Source organism: Lagenorhynchus albirostris, chromosome 15 (genome assembly GCF_949774975.1).
Source record: "Lagenorhynchus albirostris chromosome 15, mLagAlb1.1, whole genome shotgun sequence".
Classification (NCBI taxonomy): Eukaryota; Metazoa; Chordata; class Mammalia; order Artiodactyla; family Delphinidae; genus Lagenorhynchus; species Lagenorhynchus albirostris.
In genome coordinates, this window is record NC_083109.1 from 56,739,819 (window position 1) to 56,757,962 (window position 18,144).

At 48.9% G+C, this 18,144-nt stretch overlaps 2 protein-coding genes and 1 non-coding gene across 8 annotated transcripts in view; 1 reads left to right on the plus strand and 2 right to left on the minus strand.

Moving 5' to 3' along the window:
- ABAT (4-aminobutyrate aminotransferase) overlaps nucleotides 1-7,484 on the plus strand; it is an 88,282-nt gene extending 80,798 nt beyond the window's left edge. Inside the window, exons 14-16 of the mRNA XM_060122360.1 lie at nucleotides 389-535; nucleotides 2,757-2,868; nucleotides 4,209-7,484. Of these exons, the coding sequence (XP_059978343.1) occupies nucleotides 389-535; nucleotides 2,757-2,868; nucleotides 4,209-4,330 (381 nt within the window). The 3' untranslated portion in view covers nucleotides 4,331-7,484. The remainder of the gene's footprint in view (nucleotides 1-388; nucleotides 536-2,756; nucleotides 2,869-4,208) is intronic.
- Nucleotides 1-17,991, minus strand: part of TMEM186 (transmembrane protein 186) — a 45,621-nt gene extending 27,630 nt beyond the window's left edge. For 2 of the 6 annotated variants that reach the window (XR_009535069.1, XR_009535064.1), the window contains exons 1-2: nucleotides 17,955-17,989; nucleotides 17,547-17,796 (exon numbers count right to left, since the gene is read on the minus strand). Coding sequence is in view for 1 of the 6 variants with exons in the window: in XM_060122361.1 (XP_059978344.1) it covers nucleotides 16,269-16,904; nucleotides 17,955-17,957 (639 nt within the window). In the remaining 5 variants the exon portion in view is untranslated. Of the gene's footprint in view, nucleotides 1-394; nucleotides 479-15,820; nucleotides 16,905-17,275; nucleotides 17,403-17,546; nucleotides 17,797-17,954 lie in introns of those variants that run through there. The other 4 variants (XR_009535065.1, XM_060122361.1, XR_009535062.1 and 1 more) reach the window with 4 other exon arrangements.
- TRNAE-UUC (transfer RNA glutamic acid (anticodon UUC)) lies at nucleotides 1,677-1,749 on the minus strand. The gene has a single exon. It is a non-coding gene; the product is annotated as a tRNA-Glu (tRNA).
- Nucleotides 17,992-18,144: the final 153 nt, after the last annotated feature.

Genomic DNA, 18,144 nt, shown 5'->3' on the forward strand with positions numbered 1-18,144 from the left:
GAGTAAAGCGGGTGGTCTTTGAGGGTCAGACTGCCACCAATCCACTCCTGACTCCACCACCTAAGGGGCCATATTTTCACAGACAAATCACTCAACCGCTCAGCACCTCAGCTTCCTCCTTTATAAAATGAGGATTACGGTAATTAGGGGCCAACCGTCTCGGTTTCCCCAGGACTGAGGGATTTCCCAGGACCTGGACAAGTTGGTGTCCCTAATAGTAGTACCTGCCTACAGGGTTGCTGTTACGGAGCGATTTTGGTGAGACCATATGCGATATCCTCCCAGCACTTAGTAGCTACTCGCTGGGTTAGTCTCTCTCCTCTTAAATGGGGAGGAGTGTGTCTGGGGTGTGCCTGGAACCCTTCTGATGCCCTGTGTCTTGTTCCAGCCTTACCGGATCTTCAACACGTGGCTGGGGGATCCGTCCAAGAACCTGCTGCTGGCTGAGGTCATCAACATCATCAAGCGGGAGGACCTGCTGAATAACGCGGCCCATGCTGGGAAGGTCCTGCTCACGGGACTGCTGGACCTCCAGGTACTCCGCCCGGCCCTCCCGGATCCCCATCCACGGCTCCCCACGGCCCCCGCGGGCAGCAGCTGAGCTCTTCACTGTAGCATCACACCCGCTGCCCCAGCGATTCTGAATAGGCTGCGCCATTTCTGTAGGGGACGCCTTCCCACCGCTCCGTCCCGGCCCCGTTCCCAGTTCCTGAACTCCCGGTTTTCTGCTGACACTGAGTTCAGGCATCCCTCCTTTGAGAAACCTCCCCAATGTTCCCTGTCTCTCGTTCCCACCCATTTGCCCACTATTCCCTCCTCTGGACCACCTTCTACATCCTGATCACTCCGTAGCAGTGCTCTCCAGGGGAACAGATTGCTAGCTATGCACATAACTTCAAAGGTCCTAGTACCTATACTAAAAGTGAAAAAGAAGGAGCTGAAATTAATTTGAATAATATATTTTACTTAACCCATCATATCCAAAATATTATTTCAACATGCCACTAATATATAAAATAATTCAGTATTTCTTATTCTTCTTCTCGTAATAAGTCTTTGAAATCCAGTATGTACTTTACACTTACAGTGCCTTCCAATTTGGACTCACATTTCAACAGCTACATGTGGCCACCTCATTGGACAGTAGGGCTCTTTATTATAATTATTTGTCTTTGTTATGTCTACTCCCTGCCCGACACACTCCCGTAGATTTGGGGACGGGGGATGCTGCTGGGAGGAACCAGTGTTTCCAGGACTGGCCAGCCCAGCCCAGGAGTTAGGAGGAGAGATGACCCTAACCCCAGAGGGCTGGATACAAAGAGCCCTTCCTTGAAGCACCCAGTCACCAGTGAGCTGAGCAGATCCACTGATGGTGATGGTGATGGTGATGGTGATGACGAAGCGAGGAGGGATGGTAGTGACAACAGCTTCCATTTACTGAGACTCTGCTCCTGCCAAGTTCCGTAATAGGGGATCTCATACACTCTTAAGTCCAACGGTAACGCTGTGGGCGTAGACACCACCATGATCCTTATTTTACAGATGAGGAAACTGAGGTGTGGCGGGTTATTAACTTGTCCAAAGTTACACAGCTTGCACTGGGGTTTGAACCTGATTCTTGTAGCCTTCAAAGCCCATGTTCTTTTTTTTTTTTCTATTTTTTGACGGGATCTTAGTTCCCCAACTAGGGATCGAACCCAGGCCCCCGGCAGTGAAAGTGCCAAGTCCTAACCACTGGACCACCAGGGAATTCCCAAGCCCATGCTCTTTGCCAGCGTTTACCTCTCTGACGTGATCAAGGACATAACAATAATTATTATTATTATTTATTATTATTTCCATTAATTGAGAACTTGCTCTGTGCCAAGCATTATGTTAGGTGCCTTATCTCATTTAATCCTCAGAATAGGATTGCTGCATTTAGGGGGGGGAAAAGCAGGTCCCCCCCGCAGTTAAATTTAGATTTCACAAGTCTGAAGCCCAGGAGGGAAGGGCAGACACTGGACTTGGTTCCAGTCACAGGGCAGAGGCAGGAGCTTCAGGGACCACTGTCTTCCTCTCCCAGGTAGGGATGCCAGGACACCGGTTAAATTTAAAAGATGGCAACTAATTTTTTTTCTTTTTAGCGTAAGTATATCCCATGCAATGTTTGGGACATATTTATACTAAAACATTAGAAGTTGCTTATCTGAAATGGAACCGGGTGCCCTGTTTTTCTTCTGGCACCCTCAACCCAGAACAACTTGAAGTTAGGAAACTATAATTCCCCTCCTTTTCTGGAGGAGAATGGGGAGCTTTAAACCCAGATCTGCCTGATTGCAGACTCTGAAGGGGCAAGTGTGGCTGCTGAGATAGCTGAGAGCCTCTAACTGTGCTGTAGCTCTAGGGGGAATTTCTTTTTCTTTTCTTGGGCTGGATTTGCATTTAGACTGAGGCTGGGCAGGGGTTGCTAGGAAAAGCCTCTGGGAAGGGTGGAAGGATTGGGCCCTTCCCTCCTGCCACAATGTTCCTTCCCCTGTCACCAGCGTGGCAGAAGAAATGTCAGGCACTTACTTATGTCCCCTGGGGGGACAGATGCACCCTGCTTGCAGTTGGTGCTGGAGTATGGGACGCGCCAGGGCCGGGCTCGGCAGGGACCTTGTTGTTCTGAGGCTCTCACAAACGCAGGCCGCCCCTGTCCTGAGTGGCCATGAGGTCCACGTGGGCTGATGGCTGCCTTCCTTGGCTTTGACGCCGGCCTTGTGTCCCCACTGCAGGCCCGGTACCCCCAGCTCATCAGCAGAGTGAGAGGACGAGGCACCTTCTGCTCCTTCGACACGCCAGATGAATCCATACGGAATAAACTCATTTCAATAGCCAGAAACAAAGGTAAGGCAGCCAGGGGTACCCACATTTCCTGGTGGGGGGCCTGGAGGGAGGGGGAGGGGAAGGTGATTCACAGGACTAAAAATAGTCTGAATTGCCTTCTCAAAAGAAGAGAAAGTTACCAGGGAGCTTTCCTTATACATTTATTCATTCAACGATATTCGCCAAGAAGGTGAGCAGAAGGTGAGAGGTACCAACTCTGCAGAGGGTCAGGAGAGCCAGGGTCCCTTCCTTCAAGGAGCTTGCAGTCTAGCAGGAAGGGGTGACATCAAAGAGAATATTCCATAAACAATCTATTACAGTTATAAGTCCTAGAACAGAGGAAAAGGAGTTAGAGAACGAATAGCTGGGGAAAATGTCCAGGAAATCAGGGAAGGCTTCCTTGAGGAAGTGGCATTTTACCCTACATCTCGCCGGATGAATAGGGATTGGCCAGGTGAAGAAGGTGAGAAGGAGCATTCCAGGCAGGGGAAGGGATGTGTGCCTTTAGCTGGGCAGAATGGGGCATACAGAGGGAGAAAACAAATGCATGGTGTGGAACGAGGGACAGACGGGTGGCAGGGGGTGAATCAGGTTCACGTCAGCCTGGGGATGAGGTTCGAGATTGTGGACTTTCTCCTAAGAGCTATAGGAGCCATGAAAGTTTTAAGTGGGGCAGATCAGAGAGCCTACTATGTGTCAAAGCTGGTGTCTTTCACCCGGACCAGCTTAGAGAATCCTGCAGCAGCCCTGAAGGGCAGGGGTAATTCACCTCCTCTTGAGAATGAAAAAACTGAGTCTCAGAGACGCTATACAACCCAGCCAAAGAGCCCCATCTAGTCAAAGGTGAAATCGCCCTTTAAAAGAAGCAGATTCCGAGAATTCCCTGGCGATCCAGTGGTTAGAACGCCACGCTCTCGCTGCCGGGGCCCCAGGTTGGATCCCCGGTTGGGGAACTGAGATCCTGCAAGCCGCGAAGCACGGCCCAAAAAAAATCCAAAACTCAGATTCCATCCTTCATAAGCGCTGCTGACCTGCCCACACTTGTGTAATTTATTTCTTATTTTCTTTCCCTGCCACACCACGAGTTTCTGGAAGGCCAGGACTTTGTGTCAGGATTTCTCAATCAGCAGGCCTAGCTCAGGGGCAGCAGAGCTGGCCTTCAAAGTTGGAAGGGAGGGAGGGGAGAGAAGGGCGGCTGAGCGGCCGATGAGCGAGAACGGGAAGGAGGGCTGGACGGGTGGCTGCAAGGAAGGACAGAACGGTTCGGACGGATGGGGTAGCCACCGTGTGTGACCCCGCCCGGCTCCCTGGCCCGTGACTCCGAGCCCAAGCCCCTAACCCACCCCCGCCTCTCCTTTTAGGCCTGATGCTGGGGGGCTGCGGCGACAAATCCATCCGCTTCCGTCCCACTCTGGTCTTCAGGGACCACCACGCACACCTGTTCCTCAATATTTTCAGCGACATCTTAGCCGACTTCAAGTAAAGAAGCCATTTCCTCCACGCTCTGAGGAAGCCCTGATCTCACCCCTTGTCAAATTGATTAGTTTGCCTAATTCATGTTTTCACTTAAAGTATCAGAGGTGAATGCATAAACTGGAGGATTATTTGTGGGGAGGGGATGTTTTTCGTGGCTTGGGGGGAGGGGAGGGGCTGGTTTGCTCTCTCCCTGCAAAGCCAATGGTGCACATTGGTTTTAAGCCCAGAAATTCTGCTTGAGCCCTGGACATAGTCTTAGGTTGGGCCCCGAGGGTCCTGGCCAGGTTATCTGCCACCCTTGACCCCAACGATACCTTTGGAAGCCAGTCAGGGGAATGATACCTGCTCCTGGGGCTGGTGGCTGGGACTCCTGGGTTCCGTCCCTCTCAAGTGACACGTTCTGAATGGGGAGGACGCTGGCTCCCCCTGCCCTATGCAAACAGACATGCTTCCCCCTCGCGCCCAGGCCCCGAAGCTCTGAGCATGTCCCATGCACAGTCCAGTGACGGGCAGGACAGAGCATATTAAGGCAGGAGAGTAGGGACACGGCATTGAGCTTGGGGGTGTGGGAAGGGGCCTTCTGGCCTAAAGAGTAGGGCCACTCCCCTGATCCCTCCGGGGATTCCTCTCCAAACTGTGAATTCTCGCCTTCATGGGGCTTCGTCCTGGGAGAATCTCTGGGTGGCATCGCCAACAGGTCTTACTCACCACCCTCGTTCCCCAAATTCCCTCCCTCCCGTTAAACGTCAGCCCAGACCTCTGTGGAAAGCAAGCTGCACCTGATCATCCCAGGGACACACGCCCAGGAGTGTAAGCCCAGGCCTGGGGCAGCAGAGACCCCTCCTCCTGTCCCCATGGCACCTGGGGTCTGACTTTGGACCCCTCGCCCCGGGACCCTGTCTCTAGCTCTGCTCATCCACCTCTGCTCCACTTCTGAGCCGTCCCAGGAACGGCTTTGCTGCTACATCAAAGCTGGACTAGGTGTCTTCTTGCAGGAGGCATCATGAATTGAGGGCGCCACAGTTCCATGCAGGAAGAAGTAGCCTGTTGGTGCAAGGTGGCTTCCTTGTCGTTACCCCTGCAAGTCAGAGATTTTTCCTGCCATGAGTGACTGTGAGATGACCAGGCAGGTGATACTTAGAGGCTTAATTGGATGAAGGCTGAGGCTAAGGGGGTCTCTGCTGGAGGCGAGACCATTTTGGAACTGATTTGACCTCAGATGCTCCTAAAAAGAGCATTTGGTCGTCCTCCAGCAATGAGTGTTGTTTAGCGGGTAGATGAAGGAAGTCTGTCCAAAAGGAAGCCACTTGGTCTCCTGGTGCCTTGGTTGACTATTTTGGGAGCCGGGCAGATCAAGATTCTCAATTCAGCACTTTTCTCTTTTAATAACTAACCATCCAAAGATCTCAAAGTGGTTTGGTTTTTTTCTGCTTCCGCTTTTCAGCAGATTTGGTCATCATCCTATTTTTGCCAAGAATGAAAGGCAGTCACGTGTTTAACAGACGAGGGGGAATCCCTGAATCCCGGTTCACCCTGCATTCCTGCACTCAGTGCTAACCCGTTGCTTTTAAGGAGCTCTGCCGTGTCCAAGGGCGTTCGCACTGCCAACTAAATGGAGCCTCCCTCTCTGCAAGCTTTCGCTCATTTGTATATTCATTTATTTATCCAGTCATTCATTCATGAAACTTGCATTAAATACCTGCTCTGTCCCAGGCCCAGTGCTAAGCACTAGAAATCCAAAGGTGAAATAAAACCTAGTCCCTGCTCTCAAGGGACTCACATCCCACTGCGGACAACAGAATCCTAAACCAGCAATTAATGCCATAATAGTCGTATGTGTAGGAACATCAGGAAATCAGAGGGAGTGGCCCAATCCACCTAAGGGTCAGAGGAGGTTCCAAGGAGAAAGTGACATTTGAGCAGGATTTTGCAGGATGAACAAGAGTTCACCAAGTAGACAAGACAAGGAAGAGTGTTGCAGAAAGGGAACAGCATATGCAAAGACACATGAGTTCACAGCCTCACACTTTTCACTGGGGATCCAGATTCCACAGGCAATATCCCAAGATTCAAGGCCTTATTTAACAAACAAGCAAAATGCAAACCAAACCATAATTCATGTATGCTTTCTCCTGAGAACTTTAGCATTGGATCCAAACATACAATGAGATTGCTGGAGTCCAAAAGGTTTTTAAGCCAGGGCGCAACCAGAAACGTTGGCTCTCTTTGGTGGAGAGAGTGGCTCCAATATTTTGTTCTCTCCCCACAGGGCACAGACAGAGAAATGAAATCTTTTTTATCTGGAAAGTCATTTCCAGACTTATTCACTCCTTATCAAGGGAAGTTACTTATAAAACTTTTTAAGCCATTTATCAGCCAGTCCTCGTTGACTCAGGGCATAGTGAGTTCCTGAGACGTTCTCTTTTGGAAGTGGAGGTGTTGCTGTGAGAATTTCAAGGAAAACCTTCTCAGCAGCGCTCAAGAAACTTGCTAGAGGTTGGTGAAAACATAGGGAGCCCAGAGGACAGGGTGCTGGCTCAGGCAGAGCCCACGCAGAAGAACTTCTGTGGCCGACGGTCCGGAAACGAATCCATCACACATTAGTGCCATAGAGTTTAGTAAATGTCGCCAGCAAATCTCATCACTTTTACAGAAAACAAGGTCCAGTCATGGCAAATCTTAGCACATCCTCACTTTTACTATAAATGGGTGTTTTTTAATAATTTTTACTGACACTCAGTAACCATGCAAAATCGTGCACAACATTAATACAATCTGTATATCTATACCTGTCTATATCTATCTGTATATCAGCTCATGGTAGAAAACCATAGCTAGGGAGCCTTGCCAACTTACGCATACAAAGTGATCTTGTTTACAGTATTCTGTTGACAGTGCCAATAAATGATCAAGAAATAACACGTCACAGTGTAACTGATGACCATATGCGCAAGTCCATGAACTCAGTCTGTTTCCTGTGTTAATCAGTATTCTTAAATTAAAAACAAAATATTTATAATGGAAACATCAGAGTAAATGTGGTCTTTTTGGTTGGAAATGGTTTTGGTAAGGACTTCTTTCACAAGTTCTTATGAAGCGCCTATGATTAAGCACCTCTTAGGGATGTCTTGGGGGAATTCTCTTCCTGCGTTAAGTCTGCCTTGGGCTGAGAAGTCTGGTGAGGCCATTCAGTTCATCAGAGTTCATCCAAGACATGCCATGTAATGGGGATGGACAAGGTGTGGTCCTTACCCTCAGCTCACCTTCCGGTGGGGCAAAGGTCACAGCAACCCAGCGTAAGGACCAGGATACAGGAGGATATTGTACATGAACAAAGGATAGGCCCAAGTCAGGGTGGAGGTTAGGCCTCTGAGTTTCAACTTCAAGGTTGAGTGGGAACTGCTCCAGTGACTCAGAGGAGGGGTGGAAGGCATTCCAGACCAAGAGGACAGCTATAGCTGAAGGCACGAAGGCAGGATGCGGCAGGGACTTCTACAGCGTTCAGCATTACTAGATCACAAAGACAAGGAGAGCAGAAGAGCCTGGAGACCAGGCCAAAGAAACAGGCAGGGCTCGGACCTGGAGGGCCTCCTGTGCCAGTCTGGGCCTTCCGTGAACTGATGGAGCAGGGTTTGCAGCAGGGGGTGATCCAACATGCATTCCAGAACGAATGTCCTGATTGTCCACTGTGAACAAGAGAGACTGGGTGATCAGTCGGAATCTGTGGCCATCGAGATGACCAGGTGGCCCAACCAGGACAGCGGTAATGGGCTGGATGGAGAGGGAGGGAAAAGCACAAAATCCACTACATCCAGGACAGTGACATTCAACACTAGAGGCACTTTGGAGTTGCCCTAAAGAACTTTGTAAATATCCTAATGCTCAGGCCCCACCCCAAACCAATTAAATCACGTTCTCTCCCTCACGGATGGAGGTGGTAAGCTGATGACTGATGGGACTCAGCCGGGAGGCAGGTGCAGCGTGGGAAGGCACGGAAGAGATGCTGAGTCAGCACCTGTGGAAACGAGCTGGCTCTTTGGTCCTCCTGCTATCCTGACCTAGAACCGCGGGCCGTGGGCTCCTGACTCACCTGCACCCAGCTGTCTCAGTGGCCCTCCATGGCCCTTCTTTTTCTCACCTGGAAAATGTATGGTTTGGACCACGTGATTTCTAAGGTTCCTTCTGGCTGGGACACCGAACAGGTCTATGAAATAACTGACTAGGAAAGCAATATCTACCATTAAATATGCTTTTAAGAATAATCACATATAGTGATAATATTTATCATTTGTTGAGCATCTGCTATGCACAAGCATATTCTGCTGGGGCTTTGTCATGTTCACAACACACCTATGAGCCGTGTATGTGTCTGCCTGTTTGTGAGATGAGGAGCCTGATGCTCAGAGAGATTGGGGAACCCGCCCGGCATCACACAGCCTGGAGGCCAGGATTTGAGACACACGGGTGTGTGTGAATGAGCACATGCAGTCAGCATGGGGTTGGTTGAGGATCAACCACTCAGGACCCTTCTCACCACCAGCCTGGCCACTGGCCTGGGAAAGTGAACTTGAACTGGTCAGCATTAGTGTGAGCTCCTAAGCGTATATCCCTAAGGCAGGTGGGTGGAAGGTGCCAGGACCTTTGTTAAAAACAGTCACTGTTTCCATTTTCTGTCCTTCTTCCCCCTTCTCCACCCCCCGGGGAGGCAGGACAAGGCAGTAGAATGACCTAACTCTGCTGCTTTCTAGCTGGGTGACCTTGAGTAAGTCACTTCACCTTTCTGAGCATCACCCACAGAGAGTGATCACAGTAAAGCAGCTGACACTTACTGAGGGCTTCCCTGGACCAAGCGCTGTTTTTAAGTGCTTTTCATGTAGTAAGTCAGCCCCTTCAACTACCCTCGGTGGGTGCCTTTATTATCATTAATTCACAGATGAAGAAACCAAGGCACAGACAGTGATTATATTACTGGCCCACAGTCACAGCCTGGGAGTGGCAGGGCTGGGGTTCAAGCAGGTAGGAAGTCTTGCTTCCAAACCACGTGCTTCACCCTACACCTGCGACCTCTCTCCGGTTCTCCAACTCCAACAGCTGCTGGGAGGATTCAAGAAAATCTCGAAATCAGGACTTCCCTGGTGGCGCAGTGGTTAAGAATCCACCTGCCAATGCAGGGGACACAGGTTCAATCTCTGGTCCGGGAAGATCCCACATGCCGCGGAGCAACTAACCCCATGCACCACAACTACTGAGCCCGTGCTCTAGAGCCCAAGTGCCGCAACTACTGAGCCCACGCAACACAACTACTGAAGCCTGCACGCCTAGAGCCCGTGCTCCACAAGAGAAGCCACCGCAATGAGAAGCCAGTGCACTGCGACGAAGAGTAGCCCCCGCTCACCGCAACTAGAGAAAGCCCACGCACGCAGCAACGAAGACCCAACACAGCCAAAAGATAAAAATAAACAATAAATAAAATTTAAAAATCATGTAATCATCTCCTGACTCGTGGTAGGTGCTTAATACATGATGGTTCCTTTTGCCTCTCGATCTCTGTGAACCTGGCTCACGTATAGTTCTAAATGTTAAACCTACTTCCCAACACGGGGACAAGTCCCACCAGATCCCAGAGCAGATTACAACTGTTAATCAGTAAAACGGATGTTTGTCACTAGAGTTGGTACAAACGTGGCCAGATGGTATTGACCCTGCCTGATTAACCCTCATCAGGCATGATTTTATAGTTGAATGAATGCTGCAGGATCAAAACAGGGCCATAAAAGTTGGACTCTGCCCAGGTTTCAAAGGGACCCGGTGGCTTTCCATCTGGGGACTCACAAGACCTGAATTCTTAAAGCAGCCAAGGGCAAGCTCCTAGTTATTTGGCTAACTCACCCCAGGCTGGCCCCCTGCAAGCAGCTAAGACCATCAAATCTGTTCTGGGAAGTGCATTAAACATTTTTATTTATGATGGGCTGGGGGTGGATATCTGGGCCTATGACCAGGTAAGGCTCAGTTCTGGTAACCGGTGTAGGAAGGACAACGGCTCCCAGCCATGCACACTGTGAATGTCCCCAGTTGGAGCAGACCTCACCATGGTCTGGAGGACTACCTGTCTCAGCTCAAGCTGCTCTAACAGAATATCAGAGATGGGGCAGCATAAACAGCCAACATTTATTTCTCACTGTTCTGGAGGCTGGAAGTCCAGGGTTGGGTCCTTGGTGAGGGTCTCTTCCTGCTTGTGTCCTCACATGGCACTGATTCCATCGTGGGGGCCCCACCCTCATGACCTCATCTGACTCCAATCACCTCCCAAAAGCCCCATCTCCAAACACTATCACATGGGGGGCTATGGTTCAACATATGAATTTTAGGAGGGGATACAAACATTCAGTCCCTAGCAACTACCATGTGAAAATGGACATGCTACAGGTCACCCCATTTCCTGCATCTAAATAATACACAGCCCAGGGCAGGTGGGGTGCCCAAAGTCCAGATGGTTCTCAGCAGATGGGAATGAAAACCAGTCTACAAAATACAGACACGGTTGTATCACTAATGCTTTTAATGACTGTTTCCTACTGTCCACCCAGCTTCCAAGTCCAGAATGGAGATTCATGGTTGAGAAACTTTTCTCTTTACCTCGAAAGCTGGCAGGAGGGGGAAAGGATGGCAAAAGAGATTGTGTTTAGTACAGCATTTTACTTCATTTGTTAAGATGGATGACATGATCATTACGGAAATTTTAAACAATACTAGAAGGCCATAAAGTTCAAAGTAGACGTTTTCCCTCTGTCTCATCCACCTGAATCTTCTCCCCAGAATTAACCACTGTGAAAAATTTGGAATGCGTTTTTTTAAATCACAAATAGGATCATACAGAACTATATTGTTCTCTGATTTGCTTTTTCCACCTAACACTACCCCATGATTATCCTGTCACATCAGCAGATATGGTTCAACCTCACTCTTTTTAAGGGCATGTAATATTCCATAGCTTATTTAACTGTGTTGCCTACTAATGGCAACTTAGTTTACTTCCTGTTGTTGTTGTGTGTTTGTTTCACTATTAGAAACATTCAGTGAACATCCTCATATACATGCTTGAGTATTTCTATTAGATGATTATTTTGGAACTGTTTTCCAAGGGGGAAATCACCAATATAACCACACACCACCTGAATCTAAAGACCGTTTCCATTTTCTGAGAAGCTGCTTGACCATCAGAGAGGCATGGCTCTTGGGAAGGCCCAATCCCACACAATGATTCTCAAAACCTGGGGTGCCTTGGAGTTACCTGGGAAGCATCAAAATACAGATACCCAGCTTCTGCCCAACCAGAATCTGCAGGGTTGAGCACAGGCGAGTTTTGTTGTTTTTGTTGTTGCTGATCTGGAGCAAGGGAACTGGGTACTACTGCCCTGCTGGTGCACTGCAGAAACCCTAAACTGTTTCCCTTGTCACATGCAATTTTAGCTTGGAAATAAAGGGATAGAATAATGCATTTGCTCTGTGTGCCCTCTGCTGGTACTGCATGAGCAAACCACACATCAAGTGGAGGCTCTTTTGTGCCAGGGCCGGTGAGAACTGGGGCTGTCACCTCCCGCTGAACTGACACTTCTGGGCAATAATTGTCAAATCAGGCTACGCATGAGAATCCCCTCTAGGGAAACTGGTCATGGGCCTGGGCAACAGTATTTTTTAAGAGGTGTCCAGGAGATTCTACACACGGAGCCCAGGCGGACAACCTATTCTGTAGGAAAAAAAAAAAAAAAATTGGCCCAGGGACACAGAGGCATGTGTCATTCTGGTGTTGTCCACCCTGGTCATCTATTTCAGAAATTCCCAGCATGGCTGCATAGCAGAATTAGCCTCAAGCTTGACAAAAAGACCGATTCTGGGGATCCACCCCAGACATAATCAGAATCTCCAGGGGGTGAAGCTCACTCAGGTAAGTGCTTACAGGTAGCCCAACAGGCCTACTTAACTTTTGGTTTTAATAAGTCAAGGTCAGATCATTAATCCCTCTTAAGACATTTTATAGGCACAGACTGTGTCTTTGGGAGAAGAGGTTCACAGGAACTGAAGTCACTGACAAGCAGGTGAGGGAAAGGTAGGGAAGGAAACCAGCAGCTCTAAAGATTATATAATCGAGTCTTCTATATAATTGAATCCTCAGTACAACTTCTTGAGGATAAATAGTAACACCCCTGTTATACAGAGAGAGAAACTGGAGACAGACAGATAGACACTTCTATGTAGATACCTAGGGAGAAAGGCTTTTAGGCAGAGGAACTGTCAGTGCAAAGGCCCTGAGGCTGCGGGGTCCTTGATTATTGGAGGAAGAGCAAGGGAAATATAGCTAACTGAAGTGGTAAATGCAGAGTTGTGGATGAGAAGAAAGCTGGGGGTAGGGGCGGGGCCAGGCCATGCTGGGCCCTGTAGGTCACAGTAAGGACTTCAGCTTCTACAGCAGTGATGTGATTCTCTTTTTTAAAAGGATCACTTTGGCAGGACTTCCCTGGTGGTCCAGTGGTTAGGACTCCGTGCTTCCACTGGAGGGGACATGGGTTCGATCCCTGGTCAGGGAACTAAGATCTGCAAGCCACAAGGTGTGGCAGGAGGGAAGGAGGGAAGAAAGAAAGGAAGGATCACTTCGGCTGCTGCGAGAACAGATTCTAGAAGGGCAAGGATGGAAGCAGCAGGTTGCAATAATCAGAGGCTATGAGGGCAGCTTGGATCGAAATGGCAGGGCTGGAGCAGGTGAGAGCAGTCAGGTTCTGGTTGTACTTTTAGAGTAAAGTTGGTATAAAATTAAGTCAGTGGAACCACATGCCATTTACCCTAAGAGCCGGCACTTCTAAGTGGGTCTGCGGCTCTCTGGGAACCCCCAGGCCCACAACCGGGCTCTGGGTCACACCGTCCACGGCACGCACAGCCCCTCTATCTAGACAGACCCTGCAGATATACCCCAGTTGACAATGGGAGCCCAGCATTCCCAAACATCTGAGGGACATGGTCACACACTCCCCAGATCATTGCCTTCAACTGGCTGGAATTAACACACGATGGGAATTTAACAGAGGCAATGACAAATCCATAAGTCTATGCCCTTTCATTTGCATCTTTAATTAAAAACAAATACAAATTAAAAGCTGTTTCCTCTTGTTCTTAAGAGCTCCCAAGCTTTCTTTCACTGACCTTCAATGGCTCCCCACAGTTATTTGGATCAAATTCAGGGTCCTCCCCTTAGCAAAGGCACCCACCCCACTCCTGTCCAGGGCAGAAACGCACGCTTGTGTCCCCTCAGCCTGAACAAGCAGTGCCCATGTCCATCTCCTCCACACACCTGGGGTCCCCAGGCCTCATCCCCTCAGGCCACCCCACTCTTCTCTCTCCTTGCACTTTCCCCCATTTTATTCATTTATTGGCTGTGTCGGGTCTTGGTTGCAGCATGCGAGATCTTTTGTTGCGGTGCGCGGGCTTAGTTGCCCCGTGGCATGTGGGATCTTACCATGTCCAGGGATCAAACCCGTGTCCCCTGCATTGGCAGGCGGATTCTTAACCACTGCACCACCAGGGAAGTCCCTCCCCATTTCTAATTATACACATACGCTTAGCATCCGCCCTCCCTCCCCACCAAGATGCTGTCAGTCCAAAGGCCCAAATCCTCCCCTTTTATGAACCGTGGTGCCTTCAGCACCCAGCGGAAGAGGTCTGGGATGATTGGCTGATTTGGAAGCCTGCAGGGACAAACTGCCTTGAATTACATGCTTTACTTGCTTCTGTGAAATGCAATAAATTGAGAAGACCTAACAAATTCTTTCATGTTATCGTCATTATAAAGTCACTTTTCTCAAAATGCCATTTGCAGTCTACACAAAGGGAAGATATCTCTCCATATAGCTGGCATTTATCACATTCTTTATAGCACTGAAAAAATGGAGATCATTTAAACAAGAAAGGTTATAGAACCAGCTACAACCACTCAGTGGAATATTTTGCAATTACTGATTTTTTTTTGCATAAAAAGTATTTAAATGAAAAAAAAATCAAATAATCGGGGCCTTTTGTTTTTATCTATTTGTAAGGTATGCTGCCCATTTTTTCCAACTTTATTGAGATATAACTGACATACAATATGGTATTAGTTTAAGGTATGCAACATGATTTATATATGTATATACTGCAAAATGATTACCACAGTAAGTTAACATCCAGCATCTCACATAGTCACAAGGTTTCTTCCTTGTGACTGAATATTTTAAACGAATGTTTACAACTGACGTAGTCCTATGTTATAACATGAAGCAAAAAAAAAGCCAATTTCAGATACAGGATAACATCTATGTTTCAAGTAAATACTGAAAGCACAGTGAGATACACACCCATTAGGATGGCTATTATATATAAAAAAAAAAGATGTGGATAAATTGGAACTCTGATGCATTGCTGGTGGGAATATAAAATGGTGTAGCCACTATGGAAAAGGTTGGCAGGTCCTCAAAAAGTTAAACTTAGAATTACCGTATGACCCAGTAATTCCACTTCTCAGAAAATACCCAAAAGAATTGAAAGCAGAAACTCAGATGTTTGTACACCAATGTTCACAGCAGCATTACTCACAACAGCCAAAAGGTGGAGACAATCAAAATGTCCATCAAAAGATTAATGGATAAACAAAATGTGCTATATACATATTATTCCGCCATAAAAAAGGAATGAAGTTCCGATACCTGCTACAACATGGGTAAACCTTGCAAAATTACGCCAAGTGAAAGAAACCAGACATAAAAGGCCACACAGCGGATGATTCCATTTACACGAAATATCCACAACAGGCAACTCCATAGACACAGAAAGCAGATTAGTGGCTGCCAAGGGCTGGAGAAACGGGGTGTTGGGGAGTTACTATTTAACGGGTGCAGAGCTTCTGGTTGGGATAACGAAAAAGTTCTGGAAATGGAGAGAAGTGATGGTTGCAAAACACTAATTATACTTAATACCACTTAGTGTACACTTAAAATGATTAAAAGGATAAATTTATGTTTATATTTTACTACGATTTGAAAATAAAAAAAGACTGGAAGGTCACAAAACAAAATTTAGTTATTGACTTCTGAGTGGTAGAATTAAAGATCATGACTTCTTTCCTCTTTGTTACAAATTATATAATAAGCATATTGCTAATTACGGGGGACATTACATATAACTGGCTTTATTTGATAAAGTATCACACCAGCATATAGTTCATCTGACTTTATCACACTGCAAAGCCTTCTGATGTGAGAGCCCCTAGACCTCTGGGCTGTGAACTTGCTCGGATTACAACCTTGCCCCAGTGGCGGTGCAGCTACCGTGCTGGCAGGATGAACGACCCAGCTCTAGGCTTCATCCTGGTCCCCCCGCCGCCGGGTCCACAAGGGGGCGCAGCACAGGGCTGGTGAAATCCCTGCCCATTGCCTGGAAGCCTTTTGCGGCGCCATTACCTCTGAACTAACAATGACATTTATTGTTTATTCTCACACCCATCCCAGGAGACAGGGAGGATTTTTCCACTTTAAGATGTGAAAACCAAGGTTCTGAGAGACTTGATAACCTGCCCCAGGACAGGGATTTGGAAACGGACAGACCCAAGTCTTCTGGCTCCCACCCCCCGACCTCTCTCTTTGGTTTCACAGCAGTGTAATTGTTCGAGAGAGCTTGGCATCGCTTCCTCCAAGAACTGGCTCTTAACAGAAACTTCTGGCCATTATCTGAATGTCACACACAAGTGCAGTTAAGAATCTGCACTCAGGGCCTCTTTCTAAACCCAGTTACTTCTATCTCATGAATTTCCTTATCCCAAAAGACAAGTTCCCAGGGGCCCCGGCAAAGTCTCCAGCTGCCCGACCCCCTCCTTCAGCCCCGCCCACACCCTCAGGCTGCCTGCAGGAGGCCCCCCTGTCCGTTCACTTGAACTTGTCCAGCATCCCAAACACCTGTGTGAAACGCTCTCGGTCCAGGATGCGTCCGTAGCGCAGGGTGAGGTAGAAGGTCTGTTTCCCACTGTACTGCTGGATCCGCACGAACAGCTCCTGAGGCCGATCCTGGCTTTCCGTCATGGGGATCACGTCGGCCACAGGGCAGTATGTCTCCTGTCGCCGGCCCCAGAAGGTCAGGTGGGCCACCCGCAGCATGGTGCCCGACTCATTCACGTACAGGATGCCCACCAGCCTCCGGAAGAAATGGCTCATCCAGCACAACATGGCCAGGGCAAAGCCAGCGATCCCGCCCGCCAGGCACAGGGAGTTGAAGGTCATGAGGCCCTGGGAGTACCAGTAGAGGCTAGGCGGCAAGGCCACCACCGTCAGGGCCGTCTGTGCCACCTTCAGCCGAGACAAGTACCCGAAAGACCTGATGGCATCAAACCGGTACACCATCTGAAATGTCTCTGTCTCTGTGCCGGGTGGTTTCTCCTTGGAGGTTGGTGGCCTGCTTCCCACCCACCTCCTAGGATCCCGCCCACTGCAGTACCACAGCCCGTGGAGAGGCCTTCCCCATGCAGCTGGCCCTGGCGACCGCGGCACAGCTCGGAGGAAGGCGGCCTGAAAGGGAGACAGGGAGACCATTTCTCTCATGGAACTCAACCATGCTAATCACACAAGGAACAGCTGCAAAGCATCTTACACGGAGGTTCCCACCAATCCTGTGAGGCCGGCATCACTGCCAGAAATGGAAAGAAAGGTAAAGCCAGATGCTTTACCTCACGTGATCTTCACAAAAGCTGTTTGCGATGGGAACCACTACTTCTACTTTACCACGCAGAAAATTAAGCCCAGAGAAAGTAAGAAATTTACCCAAAGACACACAGCCAGTGAGTGGGGCAGAGTCTGACCTTTAAACCGGTCCTCTTTCCTCCAGACAGCTCAAGTAGGTATAGGAAAGGAGGCGCAGCCTTCATTCATTCAACAAATACCTTGAGAGGGCCAACTCCGGGCTGGCACTGGATCCACAGCGTGTGTGACAATTCCCCAAGCAGGAAACTCAATCAATGTCCCAGTGGGGAACAAATCCGCAAGACATTCATCATAATAACTACCCAATTCTCGGTCAGGTTTAAAGCGTCATCTTGGGGTCGGAAGGGAAACGCTGTTTACTTGGCCTAAATTGAGGGATGGCGTAGAACGGAGGAGGAGGGAGGCGTCAAGCCGTAGCACAAGGGTTTTATGAGATGCACAGTTCCACACCTCGAATAGTGCAGTGAAAGATACTTTGGGCGGTGAAGTCAGATCTGGGTTCCAATCCCCACTCCTACAGTCACCAGCTGTGGATCTTTGGGCAAATTACTCCACCTCTCTGGGCCCCAGTTTCTGCATCTTTCAAAATGGGGATCCAAAATATACTGAATGTGATGATGGTTTTAAAGCCTTCAAATGCACTTGATGCTCGGCGAGTGCTCAGTGAGTTTTAGTTATCGCCGTTGCTGGCCCACGTGACCTGAGCGCAGAGGAGAGCGGGGAATAACAAATCGGAACCCACGTCCCTCCCACGGATTCTCCGAATCAGAACCCCAGGTGTCTGGAGGCCTGCCCCAGGCCTGCCCCCGACCCACAAAACACGTCACCTCCCTTACTTCCCACCACCCGCCTTCTCACCATGACTCCAAGGCCGGCTGCCGGAAGTGAATCCCTCCTACTCCCGGAACCGCTAAGAGCGCGTGTTCGGCCCTAATAGGACAGCGTAGAGGAGCATTGCATTCTGGGATCTGTAGTCCAGAGAGAACAGCTAGCGCTAATCCGAGGCATTATGGGAGTGGATTCTCCTCCTCCCGGCGTGCCCTGCGGC